The following is a 22,168-nucleotide window of genomic DNA, read 5'->3' on the forward strand; positions in this document are numbered from 1 at the left end:
ACAGAGGGCGGCGCGCTTCGCTCTCCTCCCGCCCCTCCCTGAGCAACGTGGCCGCCGGTCGAGTCGCGCGGCGCGGTGCCGTGCGGTCACTCCGCCCAGCGAGCCAGGCCCCCCCCCCCTCCTCCCCGGCTGCCACCCTCCCAACACCGCCACCACCACCATCATCACCGCCACCTCCGTCGCCTCATCGCTAACGCTCATCACCGCCAACACCAACACCGCCAACACCAACATCACCCCCCCCCACCACCCCCATCACCGCATCGTCGCCATGGCCAGCACGAACAAGCCGGCCGCGGCGGCGCACGGGCCGTGCGTGCTGTGCTGCCAGGAGGTGGACGTGTTCGCGTTGGGCAAGTGTGACCACCCCGTGTGCTTCCTGTGCTCCACCAAGATGCGGGTGCTCAGCGAGCAACCCTACTGCGCCGTGTGCCGCCTCGAGCTCGCAGAGGTGACGACCCTTACACTCGCCTTGTCCCCCCCCACCACCACCACGGCCTTCACCCACCCACCCAAGTCGGGCCCATGCGCCCGTCCCAGTCGGGCCCATGCGCGTTCTCTAGCCGAGGCCGTGGTTCATGTCTGGCCTTGTCGATTCGGCGTAACCACTGCCTTGGTCGCTTGTCCACTCCCCATTTGCTGCCTTGCCCACACACACACACGGTGCCCCCCACACACTGCCCGATCTTACCCATTGCCTTCGTTTGACCACCCACAACCTCCCCCGCTGGGAGCTCGCACCCTCCCGACCACGTTCCCTTCCAGAGGCGCTGGTTCCTGTCTGGCCTTGCCCGGGGCCCAGCCTCGGTTTGTTGACCGATCGCGCCTCTCTCTCCCATACACCCCACGGCCCTCTCCCTGCGGCACCCCGTATGCCTCCCCTAGGCCGGACAGCCCTGGCCGATCTCGGCTGGGCCACCTTCAAAATCTGCGGCGTCTTCCACCTGGCCCAGGCGGCTGGCTGGCTGGGTGGGCAGCAACCCAGTCAGATCCAGAGTCTTTTTGCTCGGCCCCCCCCCCCCCTCGAACCCAACCAGGTCCACAGTGCACATCGGGTGCCAATCGTTCAGGTGAAGGTGGTTGCCGATGATAGTTCGCGTCTCTTGGCCTGTAATCGGACTAATTGCGTAACCCCGCGTGGCGACGTTGAACGATTACAGCGGCCTAACTTGAATGGTGGGGAGGCTCACTTTGATGAGACACGGGTAATTGAGCCATCATTTATCACAGGGGTGGTGGGGAACGTCTGGCCCTGCGGGGCCGTATGAGACCCACGAAATCATTTGGTGTGGCCCTGCCAAGACAACCGCAGGCGGGACTCGAAATTCAATACATCTCGGAGCAAACCTGGCAAAGCAGTTGCTAGTAGCTGCAACATCATCAATACCAGCTAACACCACACGCCTCGCCAAAGAGAAGCAGTTCCAGCCATCGCATTAGGGGTGGGTTAATTAAATGTTTGACCAAATATGACAGGCTAATTTTTAAGTTGATAATTTTGTATGGCCCGCGAATGATGTTGTAAATATCCAAATGGCCCTTGGCAGATAAAAGGTTCCCCCACCCCTTTATCACTAAGGCGTTCATGGCCTTGAACCATCATAAAGTTAGTGTACACTCTAGATTCGAAGTTTAGTGTACACTGTACAGGTATTAGTTGACTCACCCATCGGCCATAACACTTGCCCCTCCCCCAAGCGGTCACCAATCTCTCACGGTTACCTGTGATGTGAGGTGAGCGAGCAAGCCGCCCTGTACGCGGGCAGATTTCGTTGCTACATCTCAGTGGTGAGCGACTTTCTGATTTCAAGTTCATTTATTAGGTATAGCCCTGTGAGCCATTCGGCTCTTGAATCGGGTGCAACCGCAACAAACAAAAAACAAAAACATGAACAAGAATACATCTTAAAGTGACTATGTGCAAACAGAAAATCCAAGAAAAGACTGATGCGTTCACCGTGCACTCTGCCGAATCTGTCGTTCGTCTCCCACATCGGTCAACATTCTAACCAAGGCGCGGCCACCCACTGACGTATCTTAACGTTTACATTTGCCTTGATTAAATATGTCCTCACTTCCAACACGTGTTCTTCTTGTCCGTTTCATCACGAGCACCTCCCGAGAGATTAGGTTTCGTCTTCGTCGACGTCAATATTTCTGATACGTATAATGTCACACTGTGGTGGTCAATGTTGATTTAGTCGGCATGAAAAAATGTAGACCGACAGGTAGTCGTTTAGACAAACTCTAAGCAACATATGCCAATGCACAGATGCCTTGCAACCATTGGTGGAAGTTCCACATTCCCACGGCGGGCTGCAGTATATCCATCAAAGGACATCAACAGCCACGATTATTCCACAGCTGGAAGAAGGGCTTCCCAAGCCATTAACTCTTCACACAAATTGTGATTTACGCAGACGGACTACGAACGTCAGTTTGTTATTGGCCAGGAGCGGAGATTATTTATAGTGGAGATTACGTTGAGGGCAGTACAGTACTTGAGAGTCGGTGGTCCATGCGTCTTCCATTGCCTCGTTGGTGATGGCCTAAAGCCACCGAAGGCAATTCTCAATCGGTCAAATGGGTGTCTTAAGCTCACTCCTGCCCTGCCCTGCCCGTGGGACCTGCCAATGCCGTGCACGCCGTCCGGCAGGTGGTGTTCACGCACACGTTCGCCCCCTTCGCGTCCTTCGACACGAGCCGCATGACTATCGACCGGGAGCACGGCATCTGCTTCGACTGCGAGGGCACGCGCGACAAGTACAGGTCGGTGCCAAAAACTGCAGCTTGTGTACAATATTCTCCGGCACGTGTCGTGACGGAGGGGGGAGAGGGGGGGGGGTACCGCAAGATCTGACCGTGTCTGTCTGGTGCTCGCCAAGCTGCATTGGCGTCAGGTTGCCGAACGAATACATTTAAGGTCGCACTCATTACACACACAAAGTTATTTCCACAAATGAACCACAATAACTTGCTGATCTCGTCAAGGAGCATAAACCCTCACGCGAACTCCGGTCATCTTCGCAGTGGCTTTTGGCTGGCCATCGAACAAAGACGATCACCGCATCGCGCGCTTTCCAGATGTGCTTCTGCATTTGTCTAGAATGCTCTTCCGATATTAGGAAGCCACTGCAGATATGCACTTTTAAATCTAGGTTGAAAACTCATTTCTTTATAACTGCTTTTTTGTGTTTAGTTTGCTGTTCTTCCCCCACACCTCCGATTCGCACGGTTGCCTACATACTGTGTGAAAGAAGTTCAACGTACACCGTTGGCGGGTTGCGGCTCTTACCTCTCCCTAGTCGGTCCCCAGCCCCCCGCCCGGCTCCCGCAGACCTTGTCCATCTTGGAACTCATCAGCGCCGCACCTCGTAGGGGCGTTCGCACCGCCGACCTCGCTGATGCTTGCCACGAGTGACGCCGTTGGTGGGCTTTTTGTTGTTATTTTGTTTAGTAGTGTTTTTAAGTCACAGTTGCCGAGCAGCGCGAGAGAAGAAGCGGAAAAGAGAAGCGTTGTGACCTGCCGCAAGTGTGGTGCTGGTAGAACGCAGTATGGTTGAGACTAAACAGTCAAGTCAACATGGGTGGAGGAGTTGATGGTGAAGTTCATGGGAACAGTAACCGGGCAATTTTAATCACTTTCGGGGCTCGCGTGTTACCACGGATAACGCAGTTACACCACTGGCAGCAAGACTGCACAATGGAGATTTGGGGGGGGGGGGGGAGTAAAAAGACAAAACAGATATTTTGTCCTGACCCGTCACATCACCGCCCGGTTTCCGTCACGTGCAGGAAGCTGCTGCTGCACGCTTGCCCGCGCTGCCCCGCGCTGCCGCCATTCTCCACACTGCAGGAGCTGCAGAAGCACATGAAGCAGCAGCACGAGCGCTTCCCGTGCGACCTCTGCCTGCGCCACCTCAAGGTGAGTGGAGACGTACATTGCGGTGCGACGTGGATTGCTCCCAAGGAGAGAGAGAGCGAGAGATGGAGGGCGTTCTCTTCACGATTGGTGTTCACTTCAGGTGATTCATCTGTCAGTTCACGCAAGCTTTCCTATACTCTGTACTCCATCAGGTTTTGTTTGTTGTTGCAACTTTCTGACTCGCCCCGACTGGACATCTGTGAAAAAGAGCTTCATAGCTCATCAGATACTTCCACTCTAAATAAAGATTCCGATTCTATGTGTATCTGCTTGTGCATGTATGTCTTTCTCTTTATTGCGTCTGCATGCTAATTACCATAAAGCTGTGAGCTAATCGTTGTTACCTTACAACTTCCGTCCCAACAGTCTGTTCATGGCTACAAGGAGGGGGGCAGGGGGGGAATCTTCCGTTTGTGTGTGTACATATGTATCACACATTACAATTCAATTTCAAACAGGAGATCTTGTTCATGCGTTTGTGCATTTGTGCGCTTGCGTGCGTGCGTGCTGCTCAGATCTTCTCAAGGGAGCGGCGCTGGTACACACGGAAGGAGTTGGCGCATCACCGGCGCACGGGTGACCCCGACGACCGCTCGCACCGCGGCCACCCGCTCTGCCAGTTCTGCGACCAACGCTACCTTGACAACGACGAGCTGCTCAAGCACCTGCGGCGCGACCACTTCTACTGCCACTTCTGCGACGCCGAGGGCACCAACGAGTACTACAGGTGAGGGGGCCAGGCCCAGTGGCCTCTGGGCCAGCCGTCCCCATCAGCCCTGCCGACTGTACCCATGCCAGCCCCTACCAGCCCTACTAACTGCAACCCAACCACCCCTACCGCTTGTACCCACCTACCAGCCTTACCGACTGTGTAACCCTACCAGCCCTACTGCCTGTACCCCCCCCCCCCCCCCGCCCTACTGCCTGAGTACCCATACCAACCCCTACCAGCCCTACAAACTGCGTACCCTTACCAACTATACTGTGTACCCATACAAACCCCTACCAGCCCTACCTCCTGTACCCTCCTATTAGCCCTACCAACTGTTTACCCATACCAACCCTTACCAGCCCTACTGCCTGAGTACCCATACCAACCCCTACCAGGCCTACAAATTGTGTATCCCTATCAACCCTACTGTGTATCCATATCAACACCTACCAGCCCAACAAACTGTGTACCCCTACCAGCTATACTGTGTACCCATACCAACTCCATACCAGCCCTACGGACTGGGTAACCCTATTTAACCTATCACCTGTAACCTCCTACCAGCCAAACCGACTGTGTACCCCTACCAGCCCGACCCCTTGTTTCCTCCCATTTTGAATCAACATGCGTTTTCGAGTATTTGGCTGATATAAATTTCCACGTAATAAGCCACTTCCTTGGGCAATCGTTTGTGGCCAGGTCGCTTCTGAAAAACAGAGATATAACTAAGTGGGCCTTACCTGGTAAAATAAAAAAAGTTGAGTTTTCGTTTCGCTTGCATTCACAGTATAAGCACTCGGTGTGTGTATCGTTTTTGGGGCCGCATCTTCTCTTCACTCCATAACCCCTCGACCCTCATCGTCGTCGTCCCCCCCCCCCCCACTGACCCCCCCGAATTTCAGCGACTACAATTTCCTTCGGGAGCACTTCCGGGCGGAGCACTTCCTGTGCGAGGAGGGCCCCTGCCAGGGCCAGGAGTTCGTCAACGCCTTCCGCACCGACATCGACCTGCGCGCCCACCGCGCCAGCGTGCACAGCCGCAACCGCGCCGAGGCCCGGCAGACACGGCAGCTGGAGCTGCAGTTCACGTGCCCGCTCCGCCGGCACCTCCGCAACGACGGTGGGTGCCGCCGCACGCCCAGAAGCGGGGGTGGGGGGGGGGTTGGCGGTGGGGGGGCAGATCGTGAGGGGGGTGGTAGCGGGGATGTTACATGCGGTGGGGTGTGTTTCGGTCACGTGGTGACCAGGTGTGGTGTCCGGTTTGTGGTGAGCAGGTGTGGTTTGTGGCAACCAGGTCTGGTGCGTGGTGGGTGCTGTGTGGTGTGTAGTGAGCAGGTGTTGGTGTGTGGTGGCCAGGGGTAGTGTGTGGTCTGTGGTGGCCAGATGCGGTGTGTGGCGAGCAGGTGTGGTTTGCGGTGTGTGGTCAGCAGGTGTGGTGACAAATGCAGACTTTGAAGACGTGGAGCGAGATACGAGGAGCAGGGGTCCACCGCGACGACCGAGACCCAGGGAAAACCGGTACACGCTCACCTGCTCACACGCTCACCTGCTCGCACGCTCACCTGCTCGCACGCTCACCTGCTCGCACGCTCACCTGCTCGCACGCTCACCTGCTCGCACGCTCACCTGCTCGCACGCTCATCTGCTCGCACGCTCACCTGCTCGCACGCTCACCTGCTCGCACGCTCGCACGCTCGCACGCTCACACGCTCGCACGCTCACCTGCTCGCACGCTCACCTGCTCGCACGCTCACCTGCTCGCACGCTCACCTGCTCGCACGCTCACCTGCTCGCACTATCACCGACTCTCGCACTCACCTGCTCAGAGAGTCACCTGCTCACAGACTGACCTGCTCACATGCTCACACGGACACCGGATCTCACACGCACACACCAACTCACACACCTGCTCACACAGAGACAAAGGCTTACACACATACCTGTTCACACCTGCTCACACATAGATACTCACACCTGCAGACACATACTTATAACAACAACCGCCGTTCGCCACTCAGTGGCGGTGACTTCACCGCTCCCCACCTACACACACACACACACCTGTTCAGACACGCGCACACGACAATCACGATATGCCTATGTTTTTCAAAACGTACGATGCGATTATCGTGGGTCTTGTACCGTACGACGTACCGTAGTGTCGTCATACAGCGGCGCCCCTAGGTGACGCACGCGAACTACGACTAACCATGCCGGGTGTCTGCGAGTGCCGTCGCAACCAGGGACGAGGGCCGGGAGTTGGTGATGGCGCTGCGGGAGTCGCTGGGTGCCCAGCTGCAACATCAGCAGCAGCAGTCGGCTGTGGCGGCGGCAGCGGCAGCAGCTGCTGCAGGAAGTGGAGCGGAGCAGACAGCGAAACGATACTCTCCTTCAGGCGACGGGGACAGTCCGGAGCGGGCGCAAATGGAGGCCGAGGGTGAGGTCCTGGAGTGCAACCACACTGCATCGCGCAACGAACAGCACCGCTCTCCCTCTGGTCAGGCCTGGGGATCAATTCTAATGCCTGACGGCATCTTTGGCCGAGATAACACAGTATTTGGTCAAACATTTTACAGTTGAAAATATTCATACCAGGTCTATCTCTGACACTTGGTCAGTGTCATGCTCTGTGTCGCGCTGCCCAACGTGCCGTCCCCGATGCTGTCCACATTTTCCTGCTCATCCCGCCGAGCTGTTCACTGTTTATGAGCCAACAATCTCTTTACCACGAGCCGTCATGCGCTCTAACGAGCCATCCCCACACCCTGTCTCGCCACCAGTGGGCACGAGGGTGGCAGTGACGGGCGACACGGCAGCCAAGCGGGTGGCGCTGGCGGCCGGTCAGACGGTGTCCAACGGGCCGCTCGCCCACGACGAGTTCCCAGCCCTGGGCGCTGTCACCACCTCTGCCAGGTGGGCCCGCACGCTGCTGCCACAGCCACTTAACGGGCCACTGTCTCCTTCCCGGTGACGGGTGCTCAATCCTTTTTTGTTCCGCGTTTCTGATCATTGGGGGGGTTTGTTTGAATTTCAGCTCGGCGTCGGAGAGCGCGCACGCGCGTTCCAACATGGCGGCCAAAATGCACCAGTCTCACATCCGGGTGTTTGATGAGGAGTTCCCGAGCCTGACGGGTTCCACGCCGGCCTTCGTGCCGGGCTTCGCCGGGCAACCCTGCCGAACCTTCGCCCCCACGCAGTCTCAGCCACAGTCGAAGCCCCAGCTTAAGTCCAGGGAGGAAGAGTTCCCTAGCCTCACGAAACGGCAGAAGGGCCCGCCGCTGAGAACACAGGGCCCGCCGCCTCAGGGCCCGCCGGTGAGAACACAGGGCCCGCCGCCACAAGGCCCGCCGGTGAGAACACAGGGCCCGCCGCCTCAGGGCCCGCCGCCACAGGCCCAGCAGCCGAGGCCGCAGCCCAAGCTGGAACTGGAAGACTTCCCGAGCCTGACGAAGTTGGGCTCGGGACGCGCGCCACCACAGCGCATGAAGCTGCAGGCCAAGGCTCGGGGGAACGCGAGGGTGGAGGAGGGAGAGGAGGAAGAGGAGGCGTTCCCGAGCCTGCAGTCGCTCCGCAAGGGATTGCTGCCGACCCCGGACCCACAGAAACGACCACCCAAGCGGGAGGAGAGGACGGCCGGCATCGCCGAGGACCGCGCGAGTGCCAAGGCGCTCAGGACTGGACCGATCGGCTCGGCGCCGGTGCGGGAGACGGCCAGGTCACAGGCGCAAGCGGAGCCACAGAAACCACAGCAGAAGCCGGCGACCTTGAGCCGAGAAGACGAGCCCAGCACCCTGGCATCGCTTGGGAAGGCGCTGGTCTCCAGGGCGCTGGCACCAACGCAAGCGCCGCAACAGCAGGAGCCTCGCAAGACTCCCCAGCCCAGTTCTTCCCATGAGGAGCGTCCCTATCTCTCAGGAGTCCAGATTGGGTCCCGTCCACAAGCGCCGCTGGACGAGGACTTTCCGAGCCTGCCGACGCTGAGCCGGGCAGAGCACCGCATCGGCGGGGGCTTGCCCGGCGGCGGGAGCGGCGGTGGCGGCGCAGCCCGGCAGTCCACGGTGGCCGCACGGGCGTTCAAGGAGGACGATTTCCCAGTGCTCATTGGGAAGGTCCCGACGCGGCCAGGTCTGGTGGGGGGGCGCCAGCAGCAGCGCGGCACAGGCGGCGCCTCCGCATGGGGCAGCTCTGGTGTTACCACGGCCGCCATCGCCGCCCCGGTTCCCCCGGCACCATCGGACCAAACGTTAAAATTGGAGCCGCCATGCTTTCCCACTTCTTCTTCCGGCGCCGCCGCCGCGGCAAATGTGGCCGCAAGCGCAAAGGGGGAGAAGAGCAGCAAAGTAGCCGCTCGCAAGAACCGGAGCGCGGCAATCGCGGTGATGAAGGGCCTGGACCGCGATGACGACGACGAGGAGGATGCCAGCCCTGCTGTGACCTCGCTGGAGTTCCGATCGGCGCCCACGCTTTTCGACCTTTCGTCGCTACTCACCGCACCCAAGATATCGGGCAAGGGCGGCGGGAAGAAGCAACTGGGCGGGGAGCGGGCGGATGAGAAGAGGGCCGCGACCACGACCGCGGCGGCTCCGGTGAGAGCAGCCACCGTCGGCGAAACTAAAGCGGTCGTGCCCGAGGCCCAGTCTGCCGCGGACGAGGCGTCGCGAGCAAAGGCCAAGCGGAACAAGGGCAAGGGGAAGGCCGGGGCGGGTACGGCGGCGGACGAGAAAGGGGCGGCCGGAAGCGAGAGGCGGAAGGTGGGAGCGGATGATGCGAAGGACGCCGGCGGGAGGGCCGCAGAGGAGGCGGGGAGGAGCAGTGGCTCGGAGAGCGATTGCTGGTGGGAGAAGGAGTGGGAAGAGCCAGGTGAGAAGCGCTTCAATAAATTGATGTCTTCTTGGTTCTTTCGGTAAAGTCACGTAGAATGGAAATAATAAAATAATAAAAATAAAACATAAAATGCTTTATTATGTTTTATTTTTATTATTTTATTATTTCCATTCTACGTGACTTTACCGAAAGAACCAAAAAGATGAATCCCTGCAGTCACGAAAGCTTTAAATAGAAATTTAAATTGATGTCGTTCAGTCGCAATTTGCTTCGGTGTTAATTTTCCGTAGTCTTGTTTGTGCAGTCCCCTTTTTATTGTTTCTGGTTTATAGGTTCGTCCGCTCTATTGGCCTATAGAACATTAGCATGTACATTTGCATGGATGTGAATTGATTGGTAAACACGCAGATTGGCGCGTGTATCGCGGGCGACATTGATCAGCGACTCGATGTGTCGACGTGCGCCACACGGGGAGAGGGGCTCCTAGGGGGTTTCCCGTCTTCGGGGAGGCGTTTGTCTCCATCGATACTGCTCTCTGACGATTGTCCTCCTCCGCTTCCTCCCCTCTCGCACACCCCGACCGCTCGCTCCTCCGCTCTCGCCACCGGCGTCTTTTTCCCCCCGGCTCCAGCCTCCGGCGCTGACCAGACGAACGGCACCGAGCGGCGAACCCTGGCTAACGGCGTCCCTCGACCGCCCCCGGGCCTGGCCGCCCCTCCTGGCCCGCCGTCCCTGCTGCTGCCGCCGCCGGTGCAAGCAGTCAGTGGTTTCCTGAGCCTTGAAGATGACTTTCCGGCGCTGACTGCACCTGCTGTGCCCCGCAAGCCACCGCCCGGTGAGCCCCACCTCCACACACCCTCCCCTTTCCCCATTCATCAATTTAGCCAGGTTGCTTTTGGGTAAATCCCTCCTAGGAATACAACTTTATTCTAAAATTGTACTGATGATGCGTGTACGGATATTCGGTGATATTCAACCAGAACAGAGCTGTGCGAAGTCTAATTACGTGTTTTTGTATTTTAACCGTCTATCGCTTCCTTCTTCCTCCGTGCCAGGTTTCGTTAAGTCTGGCCCTGTCGCCACCGCCGCCGCTGTGGTGAAGCAGCCCCCGCCCGGCCTGGGAGCACCGGCCACAGCTCCCCCAGGCTTTGGGGGGTCCCCAACGAGCATCGCCCCCCCGGGCCTGGCCGCGGTGGTGGCCGTGGCCGTGCCGAAAGGGGCCCCGCCCGGGCTCGTGGCCGTGCCGGCCGCATTCAGCGACTGCAGGTGATTCCGGCACTCCAGGCAATCGTCAGCCACGATCTAACCCCAACGCCGCAGTATGTTCATATGTCTAGCTGCTAGCGCACGGTGCTACGAACCCAGCAACCCGAGTTGGATTCCTGCTCTTGGCCAACACCAGTCCTGGGCCTCCCCTAGGTCGACTCAGTCTCCAAATGAGTACCTGGTGTGGTATGTAAACATCGCCACTGGGGAGACGAAGGCTGTCGGGCGTGATGCTGGCCAACCACCTCTTGGTGTGCCGTGCCGGCCTTTATAGGAATTTGCTAGAAGCACTTGGCCCAAATGTCTGTTGAGGCTATACGGGGGATCTTTGTGTATTTGTCTGTGTGCCACTGGGTAGCGGGGTCGTCGCCGCACTGCAATACAAGTACCTGATGCGATGTGTAACTATGGTCATCCACCCCCCTCTTCTGCTGTGCCGGCCTTCATAGGCGCTCGCTGTCCCCAACAATCTGTTAAGGCAACACAAGGGATCTTCGTCTTTGTACGTTGATGTGTCGTGTGCCTTTTGTGTGTGTGCGTGTTTGCAGAGAGGGGGAGGTAGCTGGAGGTGGCGGCGCCGGCACTGGCTACATAGCCCCGGAAAACTTTGTGCAGCGAAATCGCTCCCTGATCGATCGCGTGCGCGGGATCCTGGGGGAGGACGAAGACAAGTTCACCGACTTCAAGAAGCTCTCGGGCCAGTTCCGCCAGGTAGGGGTACAAACCAGCGGGCCACAAAACCAGACAGACCTGGGGTCAATCACGATCGTAATCTCATATCTCAACCAATACAATGCCCCGCTGCAGCCAAATGGGAACCCCCCCCCCATCCCCAATGGCAGCTATCACTGTGCGGCACAAGGTATACGCAGCGCAGTTTTGCTACGACGGTGTCATTCACAATGAACTGTAATCGCAGTGTAATTGTAATTGCAGCTAATGGTGCTGGTGCGTTGTAATATTCATTGATCGTGGGTCTGGACAAATCAAATCTATTCTCTGTGAACGTCCCAGAAGTCCCTGTGAACTCGCCCATGACCTCGCCCATGAACTTACCTGCCACCCCCTTCCCCCGCCGACCCCCCCCCCCCCCCCCCCCCCCCACCGTGGCGTCGCCCAGGGCTCGCTGTCAGCGATAGACTACCACGCGCGCTGCGAGGCCCTGCTGGGCCCCGTAGGCCTCGGCGTCGTGCTGCCGGAGCTGCTGGTGCTGCTGCCCGACACGGAGAGGCAGCGGCAGCTCTTGGACGCCCATGGGCAGAGGCGGCGGCGGCAGCAGCAGCAACCAGGTACAGGTAACAACAATAACTTTGCACGTACGGCAAAGTTATTGTTTGTCGTGCGCTTTTACCCAATAAAGTAATTTTGTGGGTAATTTATGTTTAGCGAGAGAGAGAGCAGCAAACTGCTCCCCATCATCATCGTAGTCCGGCCTGTAACGATTCACGCCGCCGTCCCTCCTTCCTGGGTCATGATTTTCATTTGACAATTTCATAATTTTTTCCTCAGTTTTTACAGTCGCATTTACATTGATAAGGCAACATGTTGCCATAAGCAATCGTCCTGTGTCAAAATCGTAAAAATCGCACGCGGTTTGACGCGCGAAGCGATCGATGTATCGTCACTCTCCTGGCCTGGAAGTTTACCGCCCCTCCTCCCCCCCCCCTCTGTACACAAAGTCAAGGCAAGAAGACCCCACAATGGTTCGCAACACGTTACGATAACAAGCTCGGAGAGTATCCCAAACTAGCTATTAAAGAAACAAGCAGAGAAAGGATCATGATTGAACAAAGTGGAGATCCTGGCCAAAGAAAGGGAACCATTGCAGTAATGTTATTCAGCTCCCATCATCGATAATCAGGTGACACAAGGCACGGCTGACGATGCAGTGCTTGTTCCTGTGGCATAGAGTATCTGTGAACGTCTCGCGAAAGCCTCGCGAGAGACGTGGCGCCGCCGCGTCAACAACGGCGTGCAGAGCGCTCGTTGCCGCCGCAGTCGTTCACGCTTCGCTGCCACCGCCAGGTGCAGTCGGGGCGGCCCGGAAGAAGAAGGGGCAGGGGGCAAAAGTCGCAGACTCCGGGAGTGAGCTTGACTGCCGCTGCTGCCCATCCTGCCAGCAGGTGAGCGACGTCCACGCTCCGCCACGCTCGTTATGAACGCTGTCCTGTGAACGTGTGTACGTGTACGTGTGCGTGTGTACGTGTGCGCACGTGTGTGTGTACGTGTGTGTACGTGTGCGCACGTGTGCGCACGTGTACGCATTTCACATGGCCTTAGAGTGCACCTAGCGTGGCACAAGCACTGTGTTGAGGCCACATCAGCCTTCAAAGACGCTCGCTGTGTATCCAAGCCGGCTGCTGATGGGCTCCGTGTGCGATTGTCATTTTCATCGTCGTCAGGTCGTCGGCCCTGCGGACTGGTCTTGGCACACGGCAAGGCACGGAGGGGAGGACGAGTTCCCAGCACTGCCATCGGCTGCCCGCTCAACCCTCTAACTGTTTGTCACTCAACCCGGGCCCCTCCAGCCCCACCGGCTGTCCCATGTGACTGCCCGTGCCAACGTTGCTGCGGGTACAGCCCTACAATCGCGAACTGTACTGGAGTTGCTGGTGGAGGTGCTGTCACGGTAACCCCACGTCTCCACCCCCACAGTGTGCAGTTCCATTATATTAATTGGAGAAAGGGACAGGAAAATGTATAATGCTGAACCGGTAATTTGTTGCGAAGGCAGCAGTGCTCTTATTTATGCGCTCAAGGTAAATAAATATATTGGGAGAGCGAGGAAGGCCGAGCGATAACGTTGGGTAGAGGCACGAAGTGGCGACTGCAGAGGGGCCGAGTTGGAGGGGCGGTCGCATGTTTCCACGAATGTTGCCAATTAAGATGCCTCGTTACAAGCCAATAAGCCAACGACACAATGCGACAAAAGTACAAAGCTCAGAGTTTAGCTTGCTGAGAATCGCCACAGAAAGGTATGTTAAAACAAGAACGGCAGATTAAATTTCTGTTATTTATTGTGCCCGACAAGAGGGTGCAACGTGGTGTTACAGGCACTCTTGCGCTTCTACAGAGCTTCAAGTAGCAGTGCAGGACGCCTTTTATCAAGCAGCACTTCCCTGCTCCCCATGGTGCCTCGCAGTGATGAGGCATTTCCGCGAGGGATACACCCTCAAGACGTAGATGTTACACCACCGGGCAGTGTAGTCGCTTACTTGAACAGGCTTTGGGGGGAGGGGTGGGGTGGCTGGTCGGTCTGAACAAGAGTCGGACAGTCAGACTCGCCTTACTGCTCATGCCTTTGTCGCGAATTTTTCCCAAAGTCATTACCCAACTCGCCCATGTGATTTGGTGAGAAAAGAATGGAATTCTTTATTTTACGTTTATTTCTTTTGAGATGCCACATCCTCTGCCAGGTGAGAATTTACATCCTGCCCGGGAGGAGGGGCAAGGGTCAGGGTTCAATGGTTAAGAGGCGATGTCAGGAGTGCGTAAACACAGGGTGTTTAAATTAATGGCTTACTATTTAAGAACAGCGTAAAAAATACGGCCATTGAATAAAACCCAAAAAAAACTTTATTCTTCAATAAATAAAAGACAAATGACAAAATATTGGTTCTGAGTTAAAATTGTTTTAGTTTTTTTCCTGCAAACCTGCAAAATAAAATCCGGTTTGTCCCATCATGGTTTCCAATCGTGAAGTCGGTAGACTGCAGCTTGTGTGCAAGTTCATTGTGAATTAGTCATCCATACAGCTTTCTCTATTTAAAACAATACCCTCACCACACATTGTTATCACCACTGGATTGCAACATAACTATATTAAAAATAATAATGTAAAAAGCTTCTTAACTTGTTCAACGCTTTATTAACGGCGAGTCGGCGGCGCAATGGTCAGCGCGCGCCCCACTCAAAGAACCGGGCGACCCGAGGTTTGACTCTCGCGTAGGACGGACAGCATCGGTGGCGAGCGATATCTAAACCCAGTCCTGGCTGCGCTCCCCTCACTTCACCGACCCGCACTGACAAGCGTGGCGAAGTATGGGGGAGGAGAGAGACCTCGTTCTGGCAGTGTCAAAGGAACTGAAGGCTATTCATGACTGTTGTTATAAAGTAGCACAAAACGTGGGTGAATATATGCTCACAGATGAGTACTACAGGCCCGGATTAATGAAGGTTGTATATTGCAAAGCAGTTTGATTTGTTTAGCATCTAAAGGCACTGCACAGAGAGCATGACAAGCACCTCAGGATCTAGAGGGGAGGTGCTTGTATTTTTAAATGACGATGGGGGTTGTTTATACGCAGGAAACGGTCGGATGCTGTGTTGAAGGAAACCAACGATACATTGGGAGTAAGGAGATCCAGAGAAGATCGGCAGGAGTGGCAAAAGGTTAGTGGAGTCACTCGGGAGAGGTCACCCCGCAGTGTGTTGAGAATGGCTAACGGAGACTATAGTTTGCAGTGAAGTCTCGAGCACGTGATGGACGCCCCACACACACCTGTGACGGTAAGGTGCATTCGGCCTCTCCAGAAGAACATTCGGTTGCTGTACACTCGCAAAACAAGGCGTGCATGGCAGCATTCTCTTGGGAGCGTGCTTCCAAACCACCCCACGATTGGTGGTGCTGGCGCCAACTTGACCTGACCCGAATTAGAGGTCGCACGCCTGGGGTTAGAGGTCGGCTGGCCACTCCTGCAGCCAGCGCTGCAGACCCTCCGTCGCCGCCTCGCTGACCGGCCTGGCGCTCCTCGTACTTGCCATGCGTCGCCGTGCCAACTCCGCCTCCGCCTCCTCCGTGGCTAGCCTCGCCTCCGTGGCGACGGCCTTCCTCACCACCTCGGCAAGCGCCTCGTCGACGCTCCGCAGTGTCTGCTCGGGGCACCAGCTCGGGTCAACGTCTGGCACGAATGGGTCGGGCGCCTCCGCCTGCCGGTACCGGGAGCAGCGGCACAGTTCGAGTCAGCATTTGTTTTTATTTTGGTCTCGGCCTGCGAATTAAATGTAGTCGCTCTCAGTCTAGTTGACTAAAGCGGTGAAACACTTGGTGTGAGAGGTCTGCAATTTATCCCCCCCCTTTATAAAAAAAAACTCAACACAATCGTTGATAACAATACCTTAAAATATATAACGTTTTGGGGAACGGCCCTTCATAGCATTGGCAACGCAGCATCGCCAAATAATTTGAATATCTCGTCATCCAATCGGTGACATCGGTCAATCTTTTTTACATACGACACAGCCAATTCCAATTTTTGGTGTTCCTCGGTATCCTGCAGTCTCTTAATATTTTTTCATTATCTTAGTCTGTGTACAGAATCATTCGTCGCAGTCGGCCGTGTGCTGTGGTGCACGGTGGGTGCGGTCGTCAAAGTCGTCGACGCGCCTGCACCGTGCGTTCTCCGAGCGGCATGCGGAGCAGCGCGGCGTGCAGCATGGTGCGGTACGGCGCCGTGTCGGCGCGCAGGCTGTACGTGTAGTCCCCGACGATCGCGTGGCCCACGGCGTCGCAGTGCACGCGCAGCTGGTGCGTGCGGCCTGCGCATGGCGGCCATGCACAAGGACGCAACAAAGAGAAAGATCCCCAGTAAAGCCTTAACTGTGACTGCTTGGACAAGTGCTGTTAGCGAGCACCTGTGGCGCATGAGGGGGTGGGTGTCCAGCACCACGCCCAGCCCCAACAGGAACGCGGACGCACGCGCGGATTGATGCGAGCATAAATACACACGCCCAAACACGTGCGTACACCCACCAACGCATGCCTATCACCACCGATGATAGCCTGTAGTGCAGAATCTCACTGACGTGGAATGAGTCAAATCTAGGAATTGTCAATATCTGGGGTCTTGATTTTATTCAAACAATCGGTACTTATTGTCTTACTTGTTCTGTATGATCTGTCTCCTTTGTATTGTCCGTCTCATCCGTGCTACGTCTCGTCTGAACAGTGCATTGTCCATCTCGTCTGTACCGTGTACAATTGTCTCATCTGTGTGCTGTCGTCTGCATTGGTTTTTATTGTCTCAGTCAACATGACAAGGACCCGTTCTCAGGTTAGCATATTCTCTGGATAATAAGACACTCTAGAAATTAAGACACACCCCAAACGTGTACCCGGTGTAATTAAAGTTATACAAATCTGCTCACACACGACTGCGAGAATAAAACTGCCCCAACTTTTGCTTTAAAATACAGCAGGGGAAAGTGCGTCGATCCGGAATATTTGGCACATCCCCTGGCGAGTGACCTACTTGCCAACTTTGCCCATCGTGTGCGAGAGAGAAATCACGCGAGCGAGCGGTGGTGGTGGTCTCTTAGCACCATGCAGTCGCACACCTGTTACGGGCTGCAGCAGCACCTTGGTGGCGGGGTCGTCGCCGTAGCGACCGGTCTGTAGCACCGTGAGCTCCGTGAGACATGGCTTGGGGTTGTCGCAGCCTGTGGGAGCATGCGGCAGAAAGGTCGTGGCACAAAGACCCCTTCTACACGTTTCCACAAATGTGGCTATTTGCGGTCAGTGTGGCCACATGGCTTAGATGGAGTGCTCTTGCCCAGTAATGTTTGAATAATCAGTCTGACCCAGGTGGTGAAAATAGGTCCAGAATTGCTTTGTTTAATTGGGCCTGAAAACCTGTTAGGCTGATACACTAAAATAGTGCGATACAAATGTTTGGCTTGTGGGAATAAAATTAAAGTACCTGGGGAAGGTTATGCCCTTTTTTAACCGAACCCCTAATCACCTTGCAGCTCACCAGATTTGGTTATTTCCAAAATCTATATGACCCACCAACCCTGAACTTCAAACGGCTGGATCACATGCCTGTGAATCGCCTGACCTCCAGTCCGATGAAACCGGATAATTTCCGGCACCATGCCCCACTTCTCACCTGGGGTGGCCTCCACGCACATCATGTGTGTCTGTCCCTCCCTGGTGTCCTTCCCAATTGCATAGTCAATGGTCATGTGCTCCTCTTTAACGTGTCCCCTCACCTGCACACGTCAGAAACGGGAGTTCACACCTAAGTTTACGTACATCACGTGACAAAATTAATATTTTACAGGATAATTCTCAACAGCTGAAATAAAGCCAAATTAAGTGCCGAACAACATTTTATGTGACAGTCAATGGTGACCATACTTGAGAAACCAGTTTTTTTTATAATTAAATCATGCGAGTTCATGGGTTCGTATGGCCATGAATTTCTATGCAAGTCTGGTGGGTCTTTATACCAGTATAGACAGACCTCTATGTGAGTTAAATGCCGTGTCGGGTAGGGGTGGCCATTCACAGGTTGAGAATCGCTGCCCTATGTATACGATGTACTGCATTCGAGGAAAGGCTGCGATACCCAACTCTTAATTCAACTCTTTTTCCACTTTAAAGTGAGGGTCGGGGTTGAGGGGTCTGAGCCACGGCTTTTTAGCTGGCCATCGAACAAAGACGGTCACCGCATCGCGCGCTTTCAGATGCGCTTCTGCGACCGACTGTAACGCTCTTCCGACATTAAAAAGCCACTGGAAGCTACGCACTTTGAAAATGTTTTTTTTATCGAATTGTCCATCCCCCGACCTCCGATTAGTACGGTTGGCTACCTATGGTGTGCATAGCTATACGGTTTACCTATATTCTTGCACAGAGAAATTGAGTTCTCACGTCCATATGGCGTGCAGCCGCTTCAATACGGACTTTGTAGGACGAACATTGAGATGTATAAGGGCACGGGGGGGGTGACCAATGAGGTCCGAATTGGTCTGTAATAAGGCACTGATAAGTGGTTGACAGGTATGTAGTCGTGTAGTATATAGTGTAGTTTATAGTAGTGTATAGTGTCGTGTATACATTGAACGTAGAGATTTATAAGGGGCACGGGGGTAACCAATAGGGTCTGCATTGGTCTGTAATAAGGTAGGGCACTGGTAAGGTATGGGATGTAACAGAAACGAGCCACAGGCAAGCCCACTGCCGGCTCACCAGAGCGAGGTACGCCTTGGCGACTCGCCGCTGACTGAAGGCCCGGAAGGCCCCTCCAGCAGCCTGGCGGCTCAGGGCCACGCAGAGGGCTCCACTCGTGGCGTAGTCCAGCTGGTGGCAGAACCTGCCACAGAGGTGGTAAAATAAGTATAACCCGTAAAAACAAAGTTTTTCACTATAAATCCTTTATATGCGTGGCGGCTCGAGTCCTCTCGTCCTCTGGCTTGAGATGGCTGCCACCTATGGGTCATATGATTGCCTGCCACCATTAAGCAATTGGTAATTAAATATAAGAATTTTTTTCCTAAAAAGTGTTACATTTTGGGAAATTTTTTTCACGAAAATAAATTGTCACGCACAACGAGTCTGTGTGGAAAATGTCAGCTTGATTGGATCATGGGAAGTGGGTTAAAAAACGACCGAAAGATTTGCACGGTCCTAAGCAAGCAAGCGAACTTAATATAAATGATTTAACAAGTATAACCCGTAAAAACAAAGTTTTTCACTATAAATCCTTTATATGCGTGGCGGCTTGAGTCCTCTCGTCCTCTGGCTTGAGATGGCTGCCACCTATGGGCCAGATGATTGCATGGCAGCATTAAGCAATTGGTAATTAAATATAATATTTTTGTCCTAAAAAGTGTAACATTTTTGAAAAAATATTTTCACGAACATTAATTGTCACGCACAACGAGTCTGTGTGCAAAATGTCAGCTCGATTGGATCACGGTAAGTGGGTTAAAAAACGACCGAAAGATTTGAACGGTCGTAAGCAAGCAAGCGAACTTACTATAAAGGATTTAATAAAGGATTTAAAAATATATTCGCCTGTGGAGAACGCGGCGATCGATCCCGCGACCTTTGGCATCGGAAGCGAGGGCGCTACCAACTGCGCTACTCCGCCAGGGCCTGTGGAGGTGTCATGCTCTGGGCTCCTACACTGTGACGTTCAGCCAAAGCCATGAATGAGTTCCATTCGAATAAATGTAAAATAAATATTTTTTGCCTAGAAAGTGTAAAATTTTGGATTTTTTTTTCACGAACATTGTCATGCACAACGAGTCTGTGGAAAATGTTAGCTCGATTGGATCACGGGAAGCGGGTTAAAAAACGACCGCAAGATTTACACGGTCCAAACCAAGCAAGCAAGCAAGTGAACTTAATATAAAGGATTTAAAAAGGTGTCAGTTTTTTTTCCTGATAAAATGGGTAAAAAACTAATTATATTTTGCTACTGGCAAAGGAGGTTCCAATGGTGCTGCCACAGAGGGTTACGAGAAATGATACGAAAACACGATTGGAGTCCAAAGTCTTAGGAAATGTAGGCAAATCACACACAAAAAGTCTATTTTGACCAGGTAAAGGCAACTGGGCAATTAGCTTCTTTTTCAGAAGCGACCTGGCTGGCCACATGATGGCTCAACGAAGTGGCTTTTTCACGTGGAAATGTATAGCAGCCAAATAATCTAAATGCATACTCTTTGGTTCTTTCGGCAAAATAAAACTTCTGTTTTCTTGTTGTGGTTGTCTCGCCTGATGACGATTGCTTGTGTTGCGGTCGAAACGTCGTGATCTATTATTTTTTCTACCTACGTGACTTTACCGAAAGAACCAAAGAGTATGGATTCCTGCAGTCACAAAAGCTTCAACTCAAAATCTAAACGCATGTTTCTAAATGTGGATGGAAATAGCATGGGTGCATTATAATCTCATACGCGTGGTGCCAATCGTTGGCACACTGGACTTGCAATCCAGAGGTCCACCGTTTCGTTCTCCTGGTGTGGCAGTGCAAACACTGGGGCAAGTTTCTTCAATATCCTCGCCTCTTGTCACCCGGCAGTATACACGAGTACTGTCCATCAACAGTCGGTCAATGGGGCAGGTTGTGGTGGCGATGGGGTAAAGTGTGGGCATCTTCCACCTCTTCAAAGGTGGCCTGCGTGGAGTAGGCCAAGAATTCTAGATTTGAAGCTTTCGTGACTGCAAGGATTCATACTGTTTTTTTCGGTAAAGTCACGTAGGTTAAAAGAAAACAAATAAATTAAATCACGACGTTTCGGAGGCAACACAAGCTTCCGTCTTCCCAAGAATGCCCACGAGAGCGAGTTCTCGAGAGCGGGAGACCCTTTCACCAGCGGTGCTGTGAGCAAGGAACTGCAGGGCTGCACCTTTATAACATTTGCGTGAAAAAAAACACTGCACCGCTTGCCTGCGTTGTCCATTTGGCAATTTTGTAGCTCTATTTAGTGGACTTTGGGTGTCTGGCGACGTCGTCGAAGCGACGAGGGGTGGGTTGGGGGGGGGCGTTGTGCAGCAGGCGACACCTGAATCCGTGCCGGGTGCTGGGGTCGAGGAGCTGCGGGTAGCGGTGGCGCAGCTGCTGCTGCACGGTCAGCGTCTCGCGGCGCCTCGTGCTGTCGATGCGCAGGTCCCAGTGCTTGTCCAGCACCAGGTAGTCGGCGTCCTCCAGCAGCACGGACAGATGCTCAAGTCGCGCCGCCTCCATGCGTACGTCGGGTGCTCCTCCAGCATCAAGGGATTTGGAGGGGGACAGGGACCTCTTCCAGCATCAAGACATTGGAGCAGGTGGCGGGGGGGGGGGCTCCTCCAGCAATCGGCGCTGGGATCACGGGATGCCTAGCATCCAGGAACTTAGACCAGGGACCTCCAACGTGAACTGGGGGGGGGGGGGGGGGCTCCAGGAAACAGGGTTGGACGTAAAAGTCGGGCCGGTTGAGAAATCAACAAGCAATGTAGGGCTGACCCAGAGCCCTTCAGAGAGCCGCAGCAACCAGGGCTGGACGTAAAATATCCATGAATGGACCACTCTAAAAGCACGAATTCATTCTCCGGAGCTCCGGAAAGTAAGAGCCGCAACCCGAAATCGTGTGTGTGTGTGTTGGGTGTCAATGCAGTTGTACAAATCTGTCCGGCGACACACACACACGCTCGCACGCACACCGGCCAAACTACGAGACGCGCCCCTCAATTTTTTTTAATTTAAATGAGTTAAGTAAAAGCTTGTAAAATGAAACCGCAGCGCCGGCGAGAGTGGTGCGTCTTATAATCGGGCAAAGCAACGGAGACCCCAAACCCACGCCACCGACCAGCCCACATGGCCTCGGCCGAGTGGTCGCGCGCCAATGACGTAACGGCACTGACGTGACGGGGGGGGGGGGTGTTGGCGGGGGAGGGGATGACAGGGGGGGGGTTGTTGGCGGGTGGGGGGTGTGTTGGCGGGGGATGACAGGGGGGATAACAAGGAGGGGGATGACGGGGGGGGGGGTGTTGGCGGGGGGGGGGATGACAGGGGGGGGGTTGTTGGCGGGTGGGGGGTGTGTTGGCGGGGGGGGTGACGGGGGGGTTGTTGGCGGGGGGGGGGGATGACAGGGGGGGATAACAAGGGGGGGGATGACGGGGGGGGGTGTTGGCGGGGGGGGGGATGACAGGGGGGGGGTTGTTGGCGGGT

At 54.8% G+C, this 22,168-nt stretch overlaps 2 protein-coding genes across 3 annotated transcripts; one reads left to right on the forward strand and one right to left on the reverse strand.

Annotated features, from left to right (window-relative positions):
- Positions 1-93: 93 nt before the first annotated feature.
- LOC133341202 (E3 ubiquitin-protein ligase ZNF598-like) lies at positions 94-14,409 on the forward strand. The gene is made up of 15 exons (XM_061549656.1): positions 94-451; positions 2,657-2,769; positions 3,796-3,925; positions 4,441-4,652; positions 5,540-5,757; positions 6,068-6,155; positions 6,881-7,074; positions 7,418-7,550; positions 7,672-9,497; positions 10,093-10,296; positions 10,517-10,727; positions 11,276-11,438; positions 11,848-12,016; positions 12,753-12,850; positions 13,130-14,409. Exons 1-15 carry the CDS (start codon positions 272-274, stop codon positions 13,223-13,225), a joined length of 4,035 nt encoding a protein of 1,344 aa, XP_061405640.1. The 5' UTR covers positions 94-271; the 3' UTR covers positions 13,226-14,409.
- A 144-nt stretch (positions 14,410-14,553) lies between these two features.
- LOC133341203 (RNA pseudouridylate synthase domain-containing protein 1-like) lies at positions 14,554-21,813 on the reverse strand. Of its 2 annotated transcripts, XM_061549658.1 has the most exons (6): positions 21,024-21,813; positions 18,700-18,823; positions 17,615-17,717; positions 17,064-17,165; positions 16,114-16,265; positions 14,554-15,656 (listed from the first exon to the last, which is right to left on the reverse strand). In XM_061549658.1, the coding sequence occupies exons 1-6, from the start codon at positions 21,203-21,205 to the stop codon at positions 15,402-15,404; spliced, it is 918 nt and encodes a 305-aa protein (XP_061405642.1). In that variant the 5' UTR covers positions 21,206-21,813; the 3' UTR covers positions 14,554-15,401. The 2 variants fall into 2 exon arrangements, with proteins under 2 accessions (XP_061405642.1, XP_061405643.1); XM_061549659.1 differs by lacking the exon at positions 17,064-17,165.
- Positions 21,814-22,168: the final 355 nt, after the last annotated feature.

The sequence above is a fragment of the Lethenteron reissneri genome, chromosome 11, assembly GCF_015708825.2.
Source record: "Lethenteron reissneri isolate LAM-NWPU_2019-01 chromosome 11, ASM1570882v1, whole genome shotgun sequence".
NCBI classification, from domain to species: Eukaryota; Metazoa; Chordata; class Hyperoartia; order Petromyzontiformes; family Petromyzontidae; genus Lethenteron; species Lethenteron reissneri.